The sequence below is a fragment of the Colletotrichum fructicola genome, assembly GCF_000319635.2.
Source record: "Colletotrichum fructicola Nara gc5 chromosome Unknown KSG_Nara_v1_contig06, whole genome shotgun sequence".
Classification (NCBI taxonomy): domain Eukaryota; kingdom Fungi; phylum Ascomycota; class Sordariomycetes; order Glomerellales; family Glomerellaceae; genus Colletotrichum; species Colletotrichum fructicola.
Window position 1 is genome coordinate 1,801,874 of NW_027094056.1, and position 19,086 is coordinate 1,820,959.

The following is a 19,086-nucleotide window of genomic DNA, read 5'->3' on the forward strand; positions in this document are numbered from 1 at the left end:
GCGGCACGACAAACTACGCAGGGCATCCTCCGCCGTTGTACGCGGTGCAAACAGCCCTGAATCTCTCATTCGGCTGGTCAATACCCTGGAACGTGTTCTTGCACTGCTCATCGGTCCACGCGGCACTAGTCTTGCACTGTTTAAAGAGATTTCTTAGCACTGACGCCTTTTTTCATGTAATGCCGAGGTGACAAAGTTAGCGAATTGCCAGGATGAAACTTACAACATTGTAATTTCCGGCAGAGTTGTAGCAGATTGTTCCACCGACCTCATCGCAAAGTCGAATAGCGGCAATGACGGCATTTCCGTTATTGGCGATCTGGCAGTGGCAAGAAAACTGGCATGCAGCGAGCGGCATCCTTGGATTCGGTCAGCATATTTTTCATTCTCTATTGCGGGGTGCATTCCCACCATGCCGCGGCAACGAGACCGACAATGTTGAACTTCATTTTAGAGTTGAAGATGGGATGGAGAGAAGTAATAAGGGATAAAGAATTAGTTGGCGGCTTGGGCTGGTTGACAAGATTTGGTTACGAACTTGATGAGAGGTAATCCTTTTATATACACCTCAAATATGGATGATTCCGCAGATATTTCTACTTCACGCCATCCTTGGGCTGTTAAGTCATCTCGACATGCGTTACTCGAAGCTTTGGCCGGGAAATCATGACTCGGAAAACTCATGTTACGACCCGTTATGCATGGATAACAGTTAACCGACCCACTCGGGCGTCGGGCGGCTAGGACAGGACATTTGTACTATGCAGGATCACGGGAACAACAGGGACTCACTCAGGAACGGAAGAACTATGGTACAGGTCACGTGATGATAAGGAATGAGCATAGATAAGGGACCCACAATGAGCGCTCAGTGGAGACTAGAATGAGCGCTCATCCCACTCTAGAATGAGCGCTCATAGTGACAAGGGGCACAGCGCTCATGAACAAGCAGAACTGTTCATATAAGACTTATATATATAGTATGACCCTGAGCCTGGCTCATGGTCAGACTTCCATAGCTCTTCAGCAATCAACTTAGTATTCATCCTCACGGATACTCTCAGCTTACCTTCACTGCGAATTACTTGTTGAGCCTAAGACTGATCACCTTAGCCTCTGACGACCGATCTACTATCAGCCTACGACCTACGACTCAGACCACGACCTCAGTGAACTGTTATAACGTGTCAATCCCCAGCTTCTGTTAGCAGACCCTACTGTCGGATAGCTGACCGTAACACTTTGATTGCTCCTGTTCAGTAAGTTGACCATTGAAACCTACTAACAGTACAGACAAGAATGTCTTCACGCGCCTCCGCCAAGTCACCCACTCCGGGAAGCTCTTCTTCCTCCAAACAGCCTGTCAAGAGCCTGGCTGAGGAACTCGAGGGAGCTCCGATGGCAGTGGACTCGGACGACGAAGTCACCCTCAAAAAGGAAACCTACGACAAGCTTCGAGCCCGAGTCAAGAAAGGAGACGACGACATTGCTAAGGTCCAGGCCATGTACAACGAAACCGCCAACGAACTCCAAGGCCTCAAACAGATGATCCAGGAGCTCGGCAACGGACCTCAGAGACTTACGGACCTTGAAAACGGAATCGCTCTCCTAGGAGGACAAGGCAGCAACCCTCTCATACAGGAACTACAAAACGAAGTCAACACCCTTCGGGCTGCTGCCAACATCGTCACTACCCCCACTGGGGGACGACAGAAACTCAAGCTCAGTGCCCCTATCACCTACGACGGCACCCCTGGACAACTCAAGTCATTCCTGATCCAAGTCAAGAACTACCAAAACTTCCACCATGGAGACTTCACCAGTCAAACCGAGAAAGTCGTCCATGCCGCCACTTACCTACGAGGACGAGCCCTCAAATGGTTTGAACCCATCCAGGAAGAATTCCTCAAGTACGAAACCCTGGACGAGTGCTCCACCGAGACCCGAGACATCTACAGCAGTTTTCAGGGATTCGAAGATGCCCTACGATCTCTCTTCCAGGACCCCGATGAAAAGCGACAAGCTGAAAGAGATCTCGCACAACTGCGACAGACTAAGTCAACCAAGGAGTACGCCGCCATGTTCAGACAGCTCAGCATTCAGCTCGACCTCACCGAGGAAACCAAGATCTTCATGTTCTATCAGGGACTTAAAGACGAAGTCAAGGACGAAATCGTCAAGATCGATCGCCCCGAAGACTTCCTTCAGTATGCCGACCTCGCAATCAAGATCGACAACAGGCTATTCGAACGACGCAAAGAAAAGGGCGAAAAACGACAAGGACCCAACACGGGACGCAAGTACCAGTGGCAACCCCAGCACAAGTTCAACAACCAGCGGAACGACAACAGACCCCGCAGCAACTGGAACAACAATCGACAAAGCACCGCTTACGGACAACACAGCGGACCCATGGATCTTAGCATGATGACTAAACCCAACGACAGGAAGCCTTGGAACCCCAAGTGCTACAACTGCAACAAGCAAGGCCACATCGCCAAAGACTGCAGACAACCCAAGAAACTTCCCTGGAAACCAGTAGCCGAACGACCTCGACAAGTCAACACGATTGCAAAAGCCTCACATGCATCCCAATCTTGGACCGGATGCTACGACGATGACTGCCGAATCCACCTCGAAGACAAAGAAATGTCAGGACACTACCCAAGGGACAGCAACCCTGGACGATCCGGATACGACATGAGTGCCCCGGATACTCGCCCCAGAACCCTGGCAATGATGCATTCCAGCAACAGCAGAGTTGCCAGAAAACCAGTTGAACAACTCAACGAGATGCTACGAATCCAGCGACTAGAACCAATCACCTCACATGTGAATAACCAACAGTCCCGCCACGAAGAACAACAAATCCAGAGAGAAATGGAACTAATCCAGCAGGAAGATGCCCGACAAACGCATCTACGCCAACAAGAATCAGAGGAAGAACCAGAACATCAGCATGATCCTCTGACGGAACAACAACTTCTCAGTATGACCAGCAACTGGACTTTTGGAGAAGGCGAAAGCTCACCCTATGACTCGGACGAACCTCGCGACGTTGCCCGACAACGTACTCAGACAGAGATTACCTATGGGTTCACCCCCAGTGTGGACGACTCTAGCTCTGAAGAGGAACCTGACGACCAGGAAAACAGAATCAAGCAACTCCTGAAGTACCAGGAAATCGACATGCTTCAAGACAAGCAACATCGCCACTTTTACGGCACCTCGGCAAATCAGCGAGATCGGGACTACACCCCTCAGCTACACACGGAAGACCACCCCGCGCTGAGAAGCAACCACCGACTTCACCAAACCCTCTTCTGGCCCCAGTGTTTCCACGACAGATGCAAAGAACACATGGGAGAAAAGCACGACTACCAATTCTACCCCAGAAGACACAACGACGAGCCCATCCGCGAGATTTACTCGACATCCGCCATGATCGGATGGACCATGGTACTGTTTGAAGATAACCTCGCAGTCTTCAGACCCAGCCCTCAGTTTCCTATGAGACGTCAACATGACAACGACATGAAGTGGGACGAATGCCAACAAGACGAATGCCAGGTTCACTACCAAGAAAAGGCACGCGCCTGGAGAGTCATGAAGAACGGACCCAGACCTCCACAAGTCAAGATCCGCGAGAACAGCCTCACAAAAGCACGACGGGAAGGAAAGCAAATCACCTACCCAGGACACTCAGAGCAGTCAAAAAACTAGACTCGCCTACCGACGAAGAACCACGACAGGCAACAAGAAAAAGGTTCATCCACCAGATGTCACAAGGACATAAGGGTAATATCGAACTCGAAGTTACCATCAACCAGCAAACGACACTCGCGCTAATCGACAGCGGAGCTGAAGCTAATTACATCGCCCCTCGAGCCATCAACAGGCTAGAAGTACAATGGGGAGGAAAAGAGCGACCCTATCAGTTACACACGGCAGAAGGAGAAGAATTCAAGTACGAAGGAGGTACCATCTACAACGAGACTGCGCCCCTCGAGATGAGTTACCTGGATCGAAAAGAAAGAATCCAATTCGACATTGCCGACATAGGGACGTACGACATAGTGCTAGGATTACCCTGGCTACGGACGAATAACCCACGGATAGACTGGAGCAAAGGCCAACTCCATTGGGACCACGACGACTCAGTCCCTGAGCAGCCCTGTCAAAACCAGGCCTCAAACGAGCCGATACAGCAAGAAACAGCAAAACGATACATCTGCTACCTCAAGGCAAAAGAAGCCACGTCACAACCATTGACAACGACGGATCTCGAACAAAAGAATGATCCACTTCTGTCTATCCCAGAAGAATACAGAGTTTACGAGAAACTCTTTGCAGCCGAATTAGAAACCGGACTGCCCGAACACACCAGTTTCGACCACGAAATACCCCTCAAAAAAGGGAAGGAACCACGCTTCAACAAAATCTACGGACTCAACCAGACAGAGATGGAAGCTCTAGACAAATACCTTGAAGAAAACCTCAAGAAGGGATACATCAGACCCTCAACGTCACCAGCAGGAAGCCCAATCCTGTTCGTACCCAAAAAGAACGGAAAACTACGATTATGCGTCGACTACCGCATGCTCAACGAAATGACGATTAAAAATCGTTACCCACTGCCACTCATCGACGAAATGAGACGACTCCTCCACGGAGCCAACTGGTTTACAGCTCTCGACCTCAAGGGAGCCTACAACCTGATCAGAATGAAGCAAGGCGAAGAATGGAAGACCGCCTTCAGGACACGAAAAGGACATTTCGAATATCTCGTCATGCCCTTCGGCCTTACCAACGCCCCTGCGACTTTTCAGAACATGATCAACCAAGTCCTACGCAAGTACGTCGATATTTGTGTAGTAGTCTATCTCGACGACATTCTCATCTTCTCACCAACACTTGAAAAACACAAAGAAGACGTGCACCACGTCTTACAAGCCCTCCAAGAAGCTAAGCTGTTGGTCGAGCCTGAGAAAAGCGAATTTCACACACAAAAAGTGGAATACCTCGGATTCACCATCACCCCTGGCAAAGTCTGCATGTCAGAAAACAAAGTCAAAGCCATCAAGGAATGGCCGGTACCCAACAACCTCAAGGAAGTCCAAGGATTCCTAGGTTTCGTCAACTTCTACCGCAAATTCATCAAAGACTATGGCAAGATCAACGCGGCCCTCACAAACCTCAGCCGCAAAGACACGCCCTTTACATGGGAAGAACCACAACGAACAGCATTCCAGAAGATCAAGGACCTCATCGCCAGTGAACCCGTCTTGGTCATCCCAGACCCGACAAAACAGTTCGAAGTAGAACCCGACGCATCCGACTATGCGATCGGGGCGCAACTATCTCAACGAGACTCAGAAGGACGACTACATCCGTGCGCCTTCTTCTCTCGCAAGCTCCACGGACCCGAACTCAACTATCAGATCCACGATAAGGAACTCATGGCAATCATTGAAGCCTTTAAGGAATGGAGACCCGAGCTCTCAGGAACCACCCACGAAGTACTTGTGTATTCAGATCACAAGAACCTTTCACACTTCACGACTTCGAAAGTGTTGAATAAAAGACAGATTAGATGGTCGGAATTCTTATCAGAATTCAACTTCCGAATCATCCACCGCAAAGGATCAGACAATGGCAGAGCCGACGCTCTTAGCCGAAGGCCGGACTACAACGTCCCGGTACCTGAAGAAACCCAGGTGATTCTCAAAGGAAACAACGACGGAGACCTCGTGCCAGCAACCAAACTCTTGATGATGGCTGGACGATCTAGTACTAGCCTGACTAGCGAGCTAGACGACGAAGCTATCATGGAATTTCATGCTCGCCCCGCACACGGTCACCAAGGAATCACCAAAACCTGGAAACGACTACGGCAACAATATGGAGAAAAGGTCACTAGAGAACGTGTGGCAAAAGCAATTAAGGATTGTGAGGTCTGCCTCAAAAGCAAACCCGCTAGACACCAACCTTATGGTATGCTACAACCTTTGCCTGTGCCGCAAACCGCCTGGCAATCCATATCCCTCGACTTCATCGTCAAAGCTACCGAAGTCTCGAGAACCCCTTACGGGAACACACTTTGACAGCGTTCTTGTCATTGTGGACCGACTCACGAAGTACGCCTACTTCATCCCGTACAAAGAAGCAAGCAACGCCGAAGAATGTGCCTATACATTTCTTAAGTACATCATCGCCAACCATGGAACACCCAAGGAAATTGTGTCAGACAGAGACAAGATCTTCACCTCCAACTTTTGGAAGTCAATCATGTCACACCTTGGCATCAAACAATCAATGTCCACTGCATTCCACCCGCAGACCGACGGACAAACAGAACGAATCAACCAGATCCTCGAAACCTACCTCCGCGCCTATGTCAACTACAACCAAGACAATTGGGTTGTACTGCTACCAATAGCCCAGTTCGCCTACAACAGCGCAGTAGGAGAAAGTACCAAGGAATCCCCCTTCTACCTCAACTATGGATTTGAACCTACCGCCTATGGAGAACGCCGAGCAGGCCCAACTGCAATCAAGGCTGTCGCCTCAGTACGGCAAATCAAGGATATCCAGGAAAACACACGCAAAGAACTCGAATTTGTACGACAAAGAATGACAAAATTCAGCAACAAACGAAGGATTGAGGGACCAACCTTGAAAGAGGGAGATAGCGCCTATCTCGTACGGCGAAACATCAAAACAAAACGACCAAACGACAAACTCGACTACAAAAAACTCGGACCTTTCAAAATCTCACGAGTAATCTCACCAGTCAATTATGAACTCGAACTCCCGGAAACCATGAAGTGTCACCCAGTATTCCATGTCTCATTACTCGAACCAGCTCCACAAGGATCACGGACGAACGACCTCATCATCGTGGAAGACAATGAACCAGAATACGAAGTAGAACGAATCATAGACCACCTCAAAGAGCCAGAAGGGTATCGATACCTCGTCAAATGGAAAGGATACGGACACGAAGACAACACATGGGAACCAGCCAAAAACATCACCAACGCAGCAGAAGAACTCACGATCTACTGGCAACAACACCAAGAACGAGAAGTCACACCGGCACCTGTTATACTAGTCCAGAAGAACGCTGGATATAAGCGAATCAAGCACCCACATCGCTTCACCGAACCACCAACAGAAGCAGATCGACCACGACAAGGAAAACCATTTATTCGCCTAGGAACACCAGAAAATAACTAGGACTCTCCCGACAAAAAATTCGGAGTAGCAGGATTCCAGTCGAACAAAGCATCCACATTCGAAGCACTCCAAGCTCCCGTTGACTGTGCCTCCAAGGTAGCAGCCGACACGTCCTCCGAAGATTCAGCAACAGCTGCTTTACCTTTCCTAAACACCATTCGCTTCTCTTCCCGCAATCGCTCCAACTTCGCTAGCGATTCGTTCAGTTCCGACTGAGCTTTTTGATAAGCCTCCGCCTTTTGCTGCAAAGCAGCAGCCCTTTCACGAAACCTCGCCTCCTCCGCCACTTCCGCCTGATCCAGACGATCCGACTCCGCCACCAAACGATTTACTGCCCACCACAATCAGTAAGGAACTATGCGACACGGCCAAGAGAACCCACGAGTACAGATCGCATCCTCAGAAGCATCGCAAGGAATACCAAGACGATGACAAGTCCCGCAGATGTCGGAATCCGGAAGAAGCAAACAGCGCACACCACGCGAGCGACAATTCGAGCAAGGCATTTCGTTTTCAATACCCTCGTTAATAAATCGAAGAATTCGGAACAAACGGCGACGAGTCGAGGCACCAGAAGACTTTGGTTTTTGAACGCGACCTGACATGGTGTCAGCATCATGAGTAAATCAGGAAACACGATTGACGAATCCCCAACCTGGGACCAACGACCTACTTATGTTGGGTCTTGAGGACAAGACCTTTGGAGAGGGGACCTGATGTTACGACCCGTTATGCATGGATAACAGTTAACCGACCCACTCGGGCGTCGGGCGGCTAGGACAGGACATTTGTACTATGCAGGATCACGGGAACAACAGGGACTCACTCAGGAACGGAAGAACTATGGTACAGGTCACGTGATGATAAGGAATGAGCATAGATAAGGGACCCACAATGAGCGCTCAGTGGAGACTAGAATGAGCGCTCATCCCACTCTAGAATGAGCGCTCATAGTGACAAGGGGCACAGCGCTCATGAACAAGCAGAACTGTTCATATAAGACTTATATATATAGTATGACCCTGAGCCTGGCTCATGGTCAGACTTCCATAGCTCTTCAGCAATCAACTTAGTATTCATCCTCACGGATACTCTCAGCTTACCTTCACTGCGAATTACTTGTTGAGCCTAAGACTGATCACCTTAGCCTCTGACGACCGATCTACTATCAGCCTACGACCTACGACTCAGACCACGACCTCAGTGAACTGTTATAACGTGTCAATCCCCAGCTTCTGTTAGCAGACCCTACTGTCGGATAGCTGACCGTAACAACTCACATCTCGCCTCCGAGAATTCCGAGTGAAAATAGTATCTGGAGAGAAAGGCCGAGACGCCCCTTGGCGCCAAGTTATCGACGGCAACAATCAAGTCTCAACGACGGACCCAATCGTGCATTGGCGGCATTGGATCTAATAGAAGGCAACTTGAAGACTTTCGAAAGTTTCTAGGTTTCTCAGAAGAGAGACAGAAAGCCTGATTGGTTGGAGTATGTCGGGTAAGGTCCGTGCAGTCTTAATTAATTATAGTTGTGCTAGTTTCCATTCACGGCATCCCACCACGTTCAACACGTCCCTTGGAAAGACAATAGTGAAATACGGAGACGTCGCCAAGAACGCCGATCAACAATCAGATCGAACGACAAACCAAGAGTCGGTTAAAAAGCGGTGTAATACCATCAAGTGAACCGAAAACGGATAACACGGAAAGTTTGCAAGGCAAGCTTAGAGCGCTGGGAATTTAAGAGAGTTTTGTTTCATCAACCGTGGCATCCAAATTGGTCTAGTTCAGAGACCATCTCAGCCTGATCAGACTTCGTTCCAATCCATTCCTCCTTCTCGGGCACAAATGCCAGGCTGTGATTGGCGATCAGTCGGCTGAACACGAGCTCATCAGCCTCATTCTGGAATTATGCCAAGATGCCGAGTTTTATGATCCAAATCAGATTGTGCGTTCTCATCCGAAGAGCCCGCTTCCTGAGGTCAAGTCTTTGCTCCGACATCGACAACTATTAATACTCCGGAAGTTTCCATGATGATCAACCTATTTTTTTAGATCAAAACATTGCGGTCTCACTGAATTTAAAACTTCATCTCAAATCCCTTTTCTTTCGCCATCAACATGCAGATCAACTTCCACGCCGTGGCTATCCTGGTCATCGCCATGCCCTTGGTGGCCGCCGCACCTTCCGAGGGAAACATTGATGCCAGTCTTGCCAAGAGACAGAGGCAGTATCAGTGCGAGACTTCCAACGATCTTGGTGCCTGCAACAACGCCATCACCAAATTGCGAGGCCATGAGGCCAGAGGCTGTGACGTCTGGTGTAAGTTCTGGCTCCTGCGGTGTGTGAACATGATGCTTACTTAATCTTGCCATAGCCTGCATTGGAGCTTTTGCCGCGGTCATTCCGACTTGCGCAGCTGCTGTTGACGAGCTGTTTCTCAGTAAGCCAAAACTCTATGTATCATGGGACTGAAAGCTGACATGTTCAGACCCGGTGGCTGATCTCGCCTGCCTTGGGGCTGTTGCCAACTTCCAGGGGCCCTGCAAAGATTGCGAACCATTTTAGGCGGCAACGAAGGAAAATTTTGGATGTTTTCATGGAGATGTCAGTGGGTGTTCCATGTTTGATCTACCTCCCGCAGCAGTAGACTCGGGCTTTGATTTATGTAGATCCTCATGGCTATGATTGGAGATAACATTCAATTTTCAAATAGCACGGACGTCCGTATTACCAATATGAATGGCCCAGGAGCTATTCACATAAGTTTCCAAGATTAGCTCGAATTCACCTGTGTTATTGTGTGACTGGCGTGTTCAAAACGCAATGAGATGGTGGATTGTCAGGTGCCATGTTGGATCTGGCTGCAGCATTGCTGCATTCGCTGTGGCGGAAGGCCCCTGTAGCCATGCGGCATTTTGAACAGCAAGACATGGATCAAATGCCGACCAATAGGACACCAACATGTTCATTGGACCCAGTCTGCAGCTTCCTGCAGTCATCATTGCACTAGAAAAAGCCCAAATACCGCCCGCATACTATAATTGATTGGCGTCGCGAACTGTGCCGCCTTCTGCACGTCACGTCTAGCATTGATGACGGCGAATTACTGGATAAGATTGGTTCCGCCACAGAGACATTGAGGAAGGCCGAGGAGCTCGAGAACACGACCCAAGAACAAGGTCCTCCAAGATACGAAATACTCAACAAAATCACCTGTTTCGGTACCAGATCACATGGGCCTAGGTTGTATCTGGATGCCCCCCGGATCGTAGAGAGCGGACCCTACGATGCCCACCTCCAAGGGAGCCACCCGATCAATAACCTCGAGCTTTACTTGGAGCGGAATAAGGAAATTACTTTCATCGTTTACCGTCACTTCGAATGCTGCAAACATGCCCCGCTAGAAGATCCCGATGATGCCCTCAAATCTGACGCATCAAGCCTTTTGAAGGCCGAGACTATCACTTTGATCTCAGAGGAGTTATCCAAAGCCCTAGAAAAACTGGCAAAGGGTGCCCTCTATGGAATGCCTCATCCCGATTTCGACACAGAATCTGATGGCAGCATCACGTACCCATATCTATGGTGGTTCCAGCGACGGGATCAGATTGCGGTTTCCATGGAAGATCTTCGCCAGACACATCAGAAGCAGCTGGCAGTGTTTGAACAGTATATAAAGTACCGTCTGGCGGCAGACTGGCAGGCTGTGGATACACTGCTGGCCGACGGCAGGATAACTGCTCATTACATCGAGTATCTCTTTGTTAGTGGTCGCAACCCCATTTGTAACTACCATGCTAATATGCGTAGGTCCCAAACAGAGTCCTAATTTCGAAGACTGAAGGATCAAAGCAGCATCAGTTGAAGGGACTTCTCACCACAAGCTGGCTCAAAGTTTCCAAGCCTTCCAATGACGACTTTCAAACAACCATCAGTGTTAGTGCATGGGAATATCGAGGCGAGTTCTACAAAGTCCACCAAGATGTCATCATCGACAAACGTCCCAAAGCTGGCAAGGATGGGTCGTTCTCCATTGAAAACCTTGTCCCGGTCTATCCATCAGAGTACGCTAGCCAGGAGACTTTGCAGGCATTGAGAAAACGTGGGCAGATGTTTTGGAAATGTCGACATCAAAACTATGTCTCCTCTTCTTAGTTCTCGGATGACGGCCTGAAGGCTTCGGTACAGTGTAATAATGATCACCCATCGGTAATCTGGCTGACCATAAACTCGTAGGCCGACGCAAGGTTTATGGTGGATTATCGGACATACAGTCAAATGCATCCTGACTCAGACGCCATCAAAGACAAAAATGCCGGGCCAGGATTCATGCACGATGATGATGCTGAACTTGATGATGAGTTCTATATGTGTCTACCCACAAGCATCCCTGGATTCAACATGCAAAAGAAGGAATGGGGTATGTCTGATCTAGCTATGGATGATTTTTGAATTTGCTAAGACCTTTGCTCAGTGAGATTGGACGTTGAATTCATTGAAGACGTCCAGTGGAACGAAGAGGCGTTCGAGTATTTGGTGATTGACGACAACACCAAAGAGCTGGTGAAGGCAGTAGTCATGACACAGCTCAGAGCCGAGGAGAATACTGACCTCATTCGCGGAAAAGGCAATGGTCTTTTCATTCTACTACACGGGTGCGTGTCTTTCTTCGATTTTCCTCCAATGGTGCCTCCAATTGGCTAACAGTTGAAAGCGGCCCGGGCACGGGTAAAACCCTCACAGCAGAAAGGTATTCAGGAGATATCAGCCTTTAAGAGATCTCTCAATTCACTAACATCAATAGTGTTGCCGAAATTGCCAAGAAACCGCTCTATAGAGTCACCTGCGGAGACATTGGGACCAAGGCAGAAGACGTGGAAGGGGTGAGCTCCAGACAAATAAGACAGAATATCCCCATCACTAATCAAGCTCAGTACTTGGAAACTGTTTTGCTCCTCGGGAAAACCTGGGGGTGTGGTAAGGCTGACCAACCTTGGAGTTTCTGACGGTTACATAGGCTAATTGTCCACAGTTGTCCTTCTGGACGAGGCGGATGTCTTCCTAGAGGAACGAAGCTTGCAGAATCTTGAGAGGAACGCTCTCGTATCAGGTTGGTACACCATTCAACACTGGTCCACACTCTGCCGGTGTCATCTACTCTGACGGGGCCCATCTCTATCAGATAGTGATAGAGTTTTGCTAACCATTCAATAGTTTTCCTCCGAGTACTAGAATATTACGACGGTAAGTAGCTTTCAGAAAGATAGTCTGGGCGATGATGACTTATTCAATGATACAGGTATCCTTACTCTTACTAGTAACCGGGTGGGGACGTTTGATGAAGCATTCAAATCCCGAATTCAGCTCAATCTCAGATATAGCAATCTGAGTGAGAATCAGCGCCTGCAGATATGGACCAATTTCATCAATCGAATTGAGGGACTCGGTCAAAGAAGGGTGGCCGACATTGAGAAGGTCGTCGCTGTGAGACAACGTTCTCAGGTGGATATTGGGATAAACGCAGACGAGATCCGAATGCATCTTCGGGACCTTGCAAAGGCTAACCTCAACGGCCGAGAGATTCGAAACGCAATATCCACAGCTCGGCAATTAGCCGTGTTTCGGGGTGAAGCGCTTGGGTATGAACATATTGCTCGTGTGATCGGGGAAGCCCGCAAGTTTGACGACTATTTGAAGGAAGTGAGCCAAGGGTACACCGCGGATGATATTCGAAGGGGAACGGGGGAGCGATAAGTTATTGGCCTTCCACGAAGCAATCTAGCAGAATTTCATTTCCGCTTGGGTGTTTTAATGCTCTTTGGCTTACATTCGAGGATCCTTTCACTCTTGTGTACTCTGCATGTCAATCTGGTATTTGCTTGGAGCTATTCTGTGGAGCTGAATATCTCCCTCTAGATCTGCAGCTCAGGCAGCACAAATCGCAATGCCTAGGTAACAAGATAATACGGATTGTGGGAGATCGCAACAGCTGTAATCCTTCACAGTGCTTTGCGATTTTAACAAGGGTCCCCTGCCACACAGCCCAGCTGAACCACCTCCGACTGGATTCCCTCTATGTGATTTGTCTCCTTCTCCGAGCTTTACCCGCATGCGCCGACCCCTCACGAGGAAGACAAGTGTTCACCGCCCTAGTACATACGTTGCTTTCCAAGAAACTCTTTTGCTCACCTCCTGACACAACCCACGGCTTGAATCTACCGTACGTGGACCAAGAACTGCTCGCCATTACCAACCTGACAGGTACCACCAGACATCTATCGCTCAACATTCCTATCCCAATCAAGACAGGGAGGTTACCAGGTCCAACCCTATCAGAGTAATGGGAGTTGGCAATGAGCTATCGAGCCGCCCAGAGTATGCTTTCCAGCAATTTATGTGACTTGTCGTCAAATTCTAACCAAGTCAAAGGTTTTGAACCCAGGGTTACTGGGGCGGCGGAAGCACACAACAGCATCATGCCACCTTCCGCATCTCAGATGGGAAGATCTGGAGGAGATCTAGGGCTTAAGCATGTGACACAGCCTGGAACAAGGACAGGGCTTGAAATGAGACCTTCCCAGTCAACTTCTCAAGAGATGGCAACACATGCAGGCCTGAGACAGACAAATGCACAACGTCTGGGGAATTTTCAAATGCTACAAATGCGAGGGAATGAAGGCTTAACAAGACCATTTGGCATCCCACCATTACAAGGGCGTAAAGAGCCCTTACAGGGTTTTCACCGGAGAGCATCAGGCGTAGTGATTGATAAGCGGCTTACAGAGAAGGAGGCCAAGGAAGCAGTCACTGAGTATGATGAACATGTATCAGCAAGGGAGAGAAAAACAGAGGAAGAGAATAGAAGATCAGCAAAAAAAGAAAAAGCAAAAGCGATGGTTTCAAGGAGACAGGCTGAAAGAGCGGCCGAAAGAGCGGTAGAGGAGAGAGAAGCACTAAGGAGGCAGCGCAAAGCTGAAGAAAAGGCACAACAAGAGAGAGAGGAGAGAAAAGATAGAGGGAAAGGAGGCACACACATTCCAGAGGCAGACGCAGAAAGGGCGCAAAGGAGGGAAGGCAAGGCCCTTGAAAAGGCAGTAAGGGAAAGGGGAGGTATTCATTCCACAATCTCAAAGGATCACACCACTGGCGGTGATTCTCGTCACGCAGCACAATTAGCCAACTTCGGCCAAAGGCTGTCTCGCTTCTCACCGCAAACTCGGTCAATATCTACGGCTCAGGATAGTAGAGAGCGTCAAGCTGATATGGAGCAGAGTCCTTCTATATCCGAATCTGAGATGGACTTTCAGAGACTATATGCAATGAAGTCAAGACGCCCTCGCGTTGGAGGTCCGTCCGCCGCGATATATGTACCTATATAGGGAAAACAGAAGTCTGCAACATAGGGATCCCTTCGACTAGATGGTATCAAGCATGAAAGGACGGCCTTTCCCTGCCGGGACAATATAGTAGTGTCACGCAGCTGATTTAAAGTGGCAACAGCGCTAGAAGATAGAGCGAAGGTGTTTTGGAAGGCAGCAATTGCGGGATACATGCTTCTGAAATAACCCACCCAACACCGATTATGGCTATCGAACGATGGATTTCGACACTCAATTCTTTGTTGCGGCTACCTAACGACAAACCGTTGGGTGTTATACTGGTTTTGTGAGGCCAAAGTAGATGGATCCTTGATGGGTTCGCCACAGTTTCCAGATGTTATACATACCATTCCTGCAGAAAAGCTTTTGTACAGGCTGCTGCTGTCGCAGCAGCGTAGCTCTGCCACTTCTTATGCTTATGGCTATCAGCATAGTCACAAACAGCCTTGATAACAAGACAAGGAAAAATCCCAAACACCTGCCCCTTCCATCTCAAAAGCAATGATCCCCTCTTCATTTGCAATGTCGTCTCGATGCTTCCCTGACTTCATCACCTGCTCTCCACAAGCAATGCACCCGAAATGAATGGCGGGCTTGAATGGCGATTCGTCTTTTGGGATGACATTCAATCGTTGACGGATGATCAACTTGCTCTTGTCGCAGGAGAGTTCTTCACATGTGAGACCCCGTGCTTCGTCGCAGATCGCATGGTCTGAACAAATATTGCAAGCGTGAGAGTCGCTGTGTCGGTGCATGTATGTTCCCTCAAATAGCCGATCCTCGTCTACCCCAAGATACTCCACTTCACTTCCAAACTCCCTCGTCAAGGCTTGGAGATGGGTGAAAGTCCTTTCTCGCAGTTGCCTCTGCCCAAATCGCCCCTTGAGTTTGCCCAGTAAGCTCCTAAGTTCGGGAGGCGGCCTCCCGAACACATCGGATGCAGAATCCTTTCTTATAAACCGATCAGGATATTGGCGGCCATAATCGTGCGCAATCAATCCTTCGCTGATGATCACATCGCCGAGGACAATCTCTGTCTTTCCTGAGTTGTAGAAAGGGACGCCGCCGCAGATCCCAACCACAAGAGCCAGCTTCAGGTTCGGGAAGCTGTTGCGGCAGTTCGTCGCTACGATGGACGCGCTTGTCCTTCCCATTCCTGGCATGTGAACCAAGACTGTAGGGAACCTCACAAGCATGCCAAATGAGTAGGCGTTGGTGTCTCCAGGCGATCTCATGTCGCGAGGGTCGAGGTCCTCCCAATGTTCTTCGAAGAGGGCTTGCACAGCGTCGGCCTCCAGAGTCAGGGCGCAGACTATGGCGAGCTTTATGTTCTCTCTACAACGATCTTCCTTTCTTAGTTTCTCTAGCCCAACTCGAGGATCAGCAGGGGGTTGACCAAGGTGCTGGTCTGAGCGAGAGCTGTCTAATGTCACCTGCTGGCTGTGTGTAAATGATGCCGTCTCTGTTTTCTGTGATTCACTGATCAAGGTTAGCCGCCTGTCTTCTAGGACACTTGTACGTTTGCATACCTTTCTTCTAACAAGTTTCCGGGGACCACTTTACTTGGTACGATGGGAATAGTGAACGGAGTCGGTTCGGCCTTCGCCAATCGCTGAAGAGGGATTTTTCGTTTAGTATCCAGGACAGGATCGGTCGAGATGATAGGCCCGCGCTGTTTTGTGAGCAAGCTATGAGGTCCCAGTAGCATAATCTGACAAAATCGCGGGCTCTCTGAGTTCCAGAGGTTTGTGATGAGACTCGAGAATTCCGCCAGCCAAGCTGTGATCTCGTTCTCGAAACGTGGACAGAGTACTGAGACGTCAAGTACGATTGATGTCTTCGGTATATAAGCGAATATGTTACGTAAAAGACTGACAAAGTCGAGGCAGGTCGTGGCAGTCTTGAACGAATGCAACGTATCTGCAAGGTACAACACCGGCTTCTCCAGAGTATCTTGACGGAGGGCCTGGATGATCAGATGTTCAAGTACTGTCTCGGGTTTCAAGATAGGAAATATTCGATCACTATCAGACTTGGACAAGCCACCAATCATGCAAATCACAGGTTGGTATTTTTCAAGGTGATCGGCCAAGTCCAAAGCAAACCGCTGTACTCGTCCAGACCCCCGGAAAGAAACTTCCAGTGATATAGAAGAGGGCTTGTCTGAGGTGATCCATTGCTCTATGCCTTTACTTTTCCAGTAACCGTGGATGTCGTCGTTGTTCATTCGTCTTTCCAACCGCTTCAAAAACGTCCCGGTCTTCTGGCGCAAGATACGCGGATCCGCGAAGCATCCAGACGGTCGGGAGAAAGCACAAAGTTTCCACAGAAGGGATTTGTCCGCTACGGGGATGGCCCGCCAGTCTCCACCTTGTGCTAGACAATCTGACCTTCGTTATCAGTACCTCGTCACGTATTTAGAAAGTTAGTCGGCAAGTAGATACCTGAGATTAAGCTCTGAAGCTCTCTGAGGGCGCGCGCATAGTCAGCGCCTTGACTTTGCAGGGTGAACAGCCCTTCAATGGCTTGTCCCGATGCGCCAGTATCGTATCTCATGCACTTTTGTGCCTGCCGATCCAGTTCCGACACAAGTTCCCGTAGCTGATCAGGCATTTGGGAAGCTTCCATCATGAAGCGCGCTGGAAGGACATCCGGTAATGCACACGCTTCTGGTGAAGGTAAAATGCCGCAGACAGGAAGTAGGTGCTCAGCCTGATCATCACGTCGCTTCGCTGCAGGCCAATGAGGGGCCATGCATAACGGCCGATCCAATGGGGACACGCGCCTGCCGCGTCGTACCAACAATCATCACTGAAGGGGAACACCAGCAGATTGAGAACGCGACTCGGCAGTCGCAATGAGTAAGGACCAGCATAACCATCATGTCTCATTCTTCTCGTTACCAGAACGCCACCCGAACCAAGAAATACTAAAGAATTGGATTCAGGGAAAGGCACCGTCCAAACCAAGCAGAGGAGCTCAAATCGCCCAATAAATCTCCACCTTAACGCTCTCAACATTATTGCGCCAACCACCGAACCGAGCCTTGCCCCAGACGGTAACAACATCGCCCAGCTTCAAGCTGCGGACAAAGTTGCCTGTGCCCGTACCCTTTCCGCGGCCAATTTCCGCCAGACGGTCGCCCTCGGGCGAATCTGGGTGGATATCGTCCGTCCATGACCAGATCACCTCATGGTCCACAAACTCCCTATGCGCTGTCTTATTGGCCTGGATCTTGAGATTATCCAGGGCGTGCATGTGGTGGTGGTAGGCCGTCATTGAAGAAGTGGAAACAACGGGGGGATACACGGATTGGAGACCGCAGGTGCAGAAGTTCAAAGCTTCACCACCGGGTGTATTGCTGCTCTCCGACGCCTCGGGTTCGGGGGGTGGGCTCGGTGATGACCGTTTGCAAGAACCGTCGCCTGTATCCAAAATGTCAGTGTGCTGTCATCTTTTTGAGCAACAGGAATAACCTACACTTGCGCCCCTCGTCGAACTTCTCCAATCCCGCCTCAAACCAAGTCCACGATCCCCTATACGTGCCCTTGTCTTCGTGGCTGCCACCCCAACCTTGGTCCTTGCTCCGCAACTTGAACACAATCTTTCGAACCGGGTGGGTCAGCGCGGGCGGCTGCGTCATGGACCCCTCGAAGTATTCCCTCGGGGCTTCGCGCGTAGGCAGTGTCGGACTCGACTTCGGCTCCATGAGTGTCAAGTTCTGCAGGGGGCCTTCCACGGCCGAGCCGTCAACATCTTTGGGCGGGAGCGGGGCAGTCTTGAATGCCTCCCCGACCTTGCGGTAGTCGGTGAATCCAATCGGGGGACATCTAATAAGGAGCTTGTTCTCGCCATTGGGGTCTCCGCCGACGATGCCGGCGCCGCCGCGGGGCACGTTGACTTGCCATGCCATGGAGGCCTCGGAGTGCGGCCAGTACTCGGCTTGGTCGAAGATGAGGTCGAGGAGCTCGGGCGGAAACTTGGCGGCCTTCTCCAGCATGACTCTAACGACGAGCACATCGGCCAAGGTGGGTTTGTATTCGCCGGCTTGTTGGGTTGATGATTGGCCCTCGGGGCCGTTGTTCTCGGGAAACGCCATGGCTCTAGCGAGAAACGCACCTGCTGCAACTGTCGCGAGAGGTCTGGCGTATTGTTGTAAAGTCGAGAAGAAGTTCGACATGGGTATGTATGTCACTAGAGGTTCTTTTGAGGAGCGGGTGGAGGGGTAGTGAATGTAGGTAAAGGTCCAGAGTAGCGTACGCGTCGGTTGACGTGTGACGGAGGCGACGTCAGTTCATCACTGTGCTGGCCACATTCAGGGTCGATGGGAGGCCGCTAGAGCACTGGTGCTACTAGCTAAACGGGAAGGTTAAATTGACGTCAGTGCGGCGTGGGGATTCACAGCGGGGAAGCTGCGGTCCAGAACCTGCGACGAGCACATGCTACGACTTCACATGGTGAATG

The 19,086-nt window shown here is 49.9% G+C and overlaps 8 protein-coding genes across 8 annotated transcripts; 4 read left to right on the plus strand and 4 right to left on the minus strand.

Annotated features, from left to right (window-relative positions):
- Nucleotides 1–13: 13 nt before the first annotated feature.
- CGGC5_v010798 (uncharacterized protein) lies at nt 14–449 on the minus strand (the record flags this gene model as incomplete). The annotated part of the gene is made up of 3 exons (XM_032021400.1): nt 14–136; nt 224–359; nt 412–449. The coding sequence occupies 3 exons, from the start codon at nt 447–449 to the stop codon at nt 14–16; spliced, it is 297 nt and encodes a 98-aa protein (XP_031892414.1).
- An 850-nt stretch (nt 450–1,299) lies between these two features.
- CGGC5_v010799 (Retrotransposon-derived protein PEG10) lies at nt 1,300–3,723 on the plus strand (the record flags this gene model as incomplete). The annotated part of the gene is made up of 3 exons (XM_066152415.1): nt 1,300–2,832; nt 2,899–3,095; nt 3,156–3,723. The coding sequence occupies 3 exons, from the start codon at nt 1,300–1,302 to the stop codon at nt 3,721–3,723; spliced, it is 2,298 nt and encodes a 765-aa protein (XP_066008303.1).
- A 56-nt stretch (nt 3,724–3,779) lies between these two features.
- Tf2-6-6 (Transposon Tf2-6 polyprotein) lies at nt 3,780–7,114 on the plus strand (the record flags this gene model as incomplete). Its single annotated transcript, XM_066152416.1, has 4 exons — nt 3,780–3,798; nt 3,868–5,717; nt 5,815–6,621; nt 6,944–7,114. The coding sequence occupies 4 exons, from the start codon at nt 3,780–3,782 to the stop codon at nt 7,112–7,114; spliced, it is 2,847 nt and encodes a 948-aa protein (XP_066008299.1).
- Nucleotides 7,115–7,235: 121 nt separating this feature from the next.
- Nucleotides 7,236–8,027, minus strand: CGGC5_v010801 (uncharacterized protein; the record flags this gene model as incomplete). Its single annotated transcript, XM_066152417.1, has 4 exons — nt 7,236–7,570; nt 7,622–7,837; nt 7,913–7,952; nt 7,995–8,027. 4 exons carry the CDS (start codon nt 8,025–8,027, stop codon nt 7,236–7,238), a joined length of 624 nt encoding a protein of 207 aa, XP_066008300.1.
- A 1,333-nt stretch (nt 8,028–9,360) lies between these two features.
- CGGC5_v010802 (uncharacterized protein) lies at nt 9,361–9,808 on the plus strand (the record flags this gene model as incomplete). Its single annotated transcript, XM_066152418.1, has 3 exons — nt 9,361–9,562; nt 9,618–9,683; nt 9,732–9,808. 3 exons carry the CDS (start codon nt 9,361–9,363, stop codon nt 9,806–9,808), a joined length of 345 nt encoding a protein of 114 aa, XP_066008297.1.
- Nucleotides 9,809–10,769: 961 nt separating this feature from the next.
- On the plus strand, nt 10,770–13,679 carry atad-3 (ATPase family AAA domain-containing protein 3; the record flags this gene model as incomplete). The annotated part of the gene is made up of 13 exons (XM_066152419.1): nt 10,770–11,006; nt 11,054–11,179; nt 11,399–11,425; nt 11,480–11,663; nt 11,718–11,898; nt 11,958–11,993; nt 12,048–12,126; nt 12,178–12,220; nt 12,276–12,353; nt 12,458–12,487; nt 12,543–12,943; nt 13,515–13,618; nt 13,673–13,679. The coding sequence occupies 13 exons, from the start codon at nt 10,770–10,772 to the stop codon at nt 13,677–13,679; spliced, it is 1,533 nt and encodes a 510-aa protein (XP_066008298.1).
- Nucleotides 13,680–15,445: 1,766 nt separating this feature from the next.
- CGGC5_v010804 (uncharacterized protein) lies at nt 15,446–17,250 on the minus strand (the record flags this gene model as incomplete). Its single annotated transcript, XM_032021378.1, has 4 exons — nt 15,446–15,503; nt 15,583–16,101; nt 16,152–17,007; nt 17,067–17,250. The coding sequence occupies 4 exons, from the start codon at nt 17,248–17,250 to the stop codon at nt 15,446–15,448; spliced, it is 1,617 nt and encodes a 538-aa protein (XP_031892412.1).
- A 351-nt stretch (nt 17,251–17,601) lies between these two features.
- On the minus strand, nt 17,602–18,721 carry CGGC5_v010805 (uncharacterized protein; the record flags this gene model as incomplete). Its single annotated transcript, XM_032021367.1, has 2 exons — nt 17,602–18,047; nt 18,103–18,721. 2 exons carry the CDS (start codon nt 18,719–18,721, stop codon nt 17,602–17,604), a joined length of 1,065 nt encoding a protein of 354 aa, XP_031892411.1.
- Between the last annotated feature and the right edge of the window lie 365 nt (nt 18,722–19,086).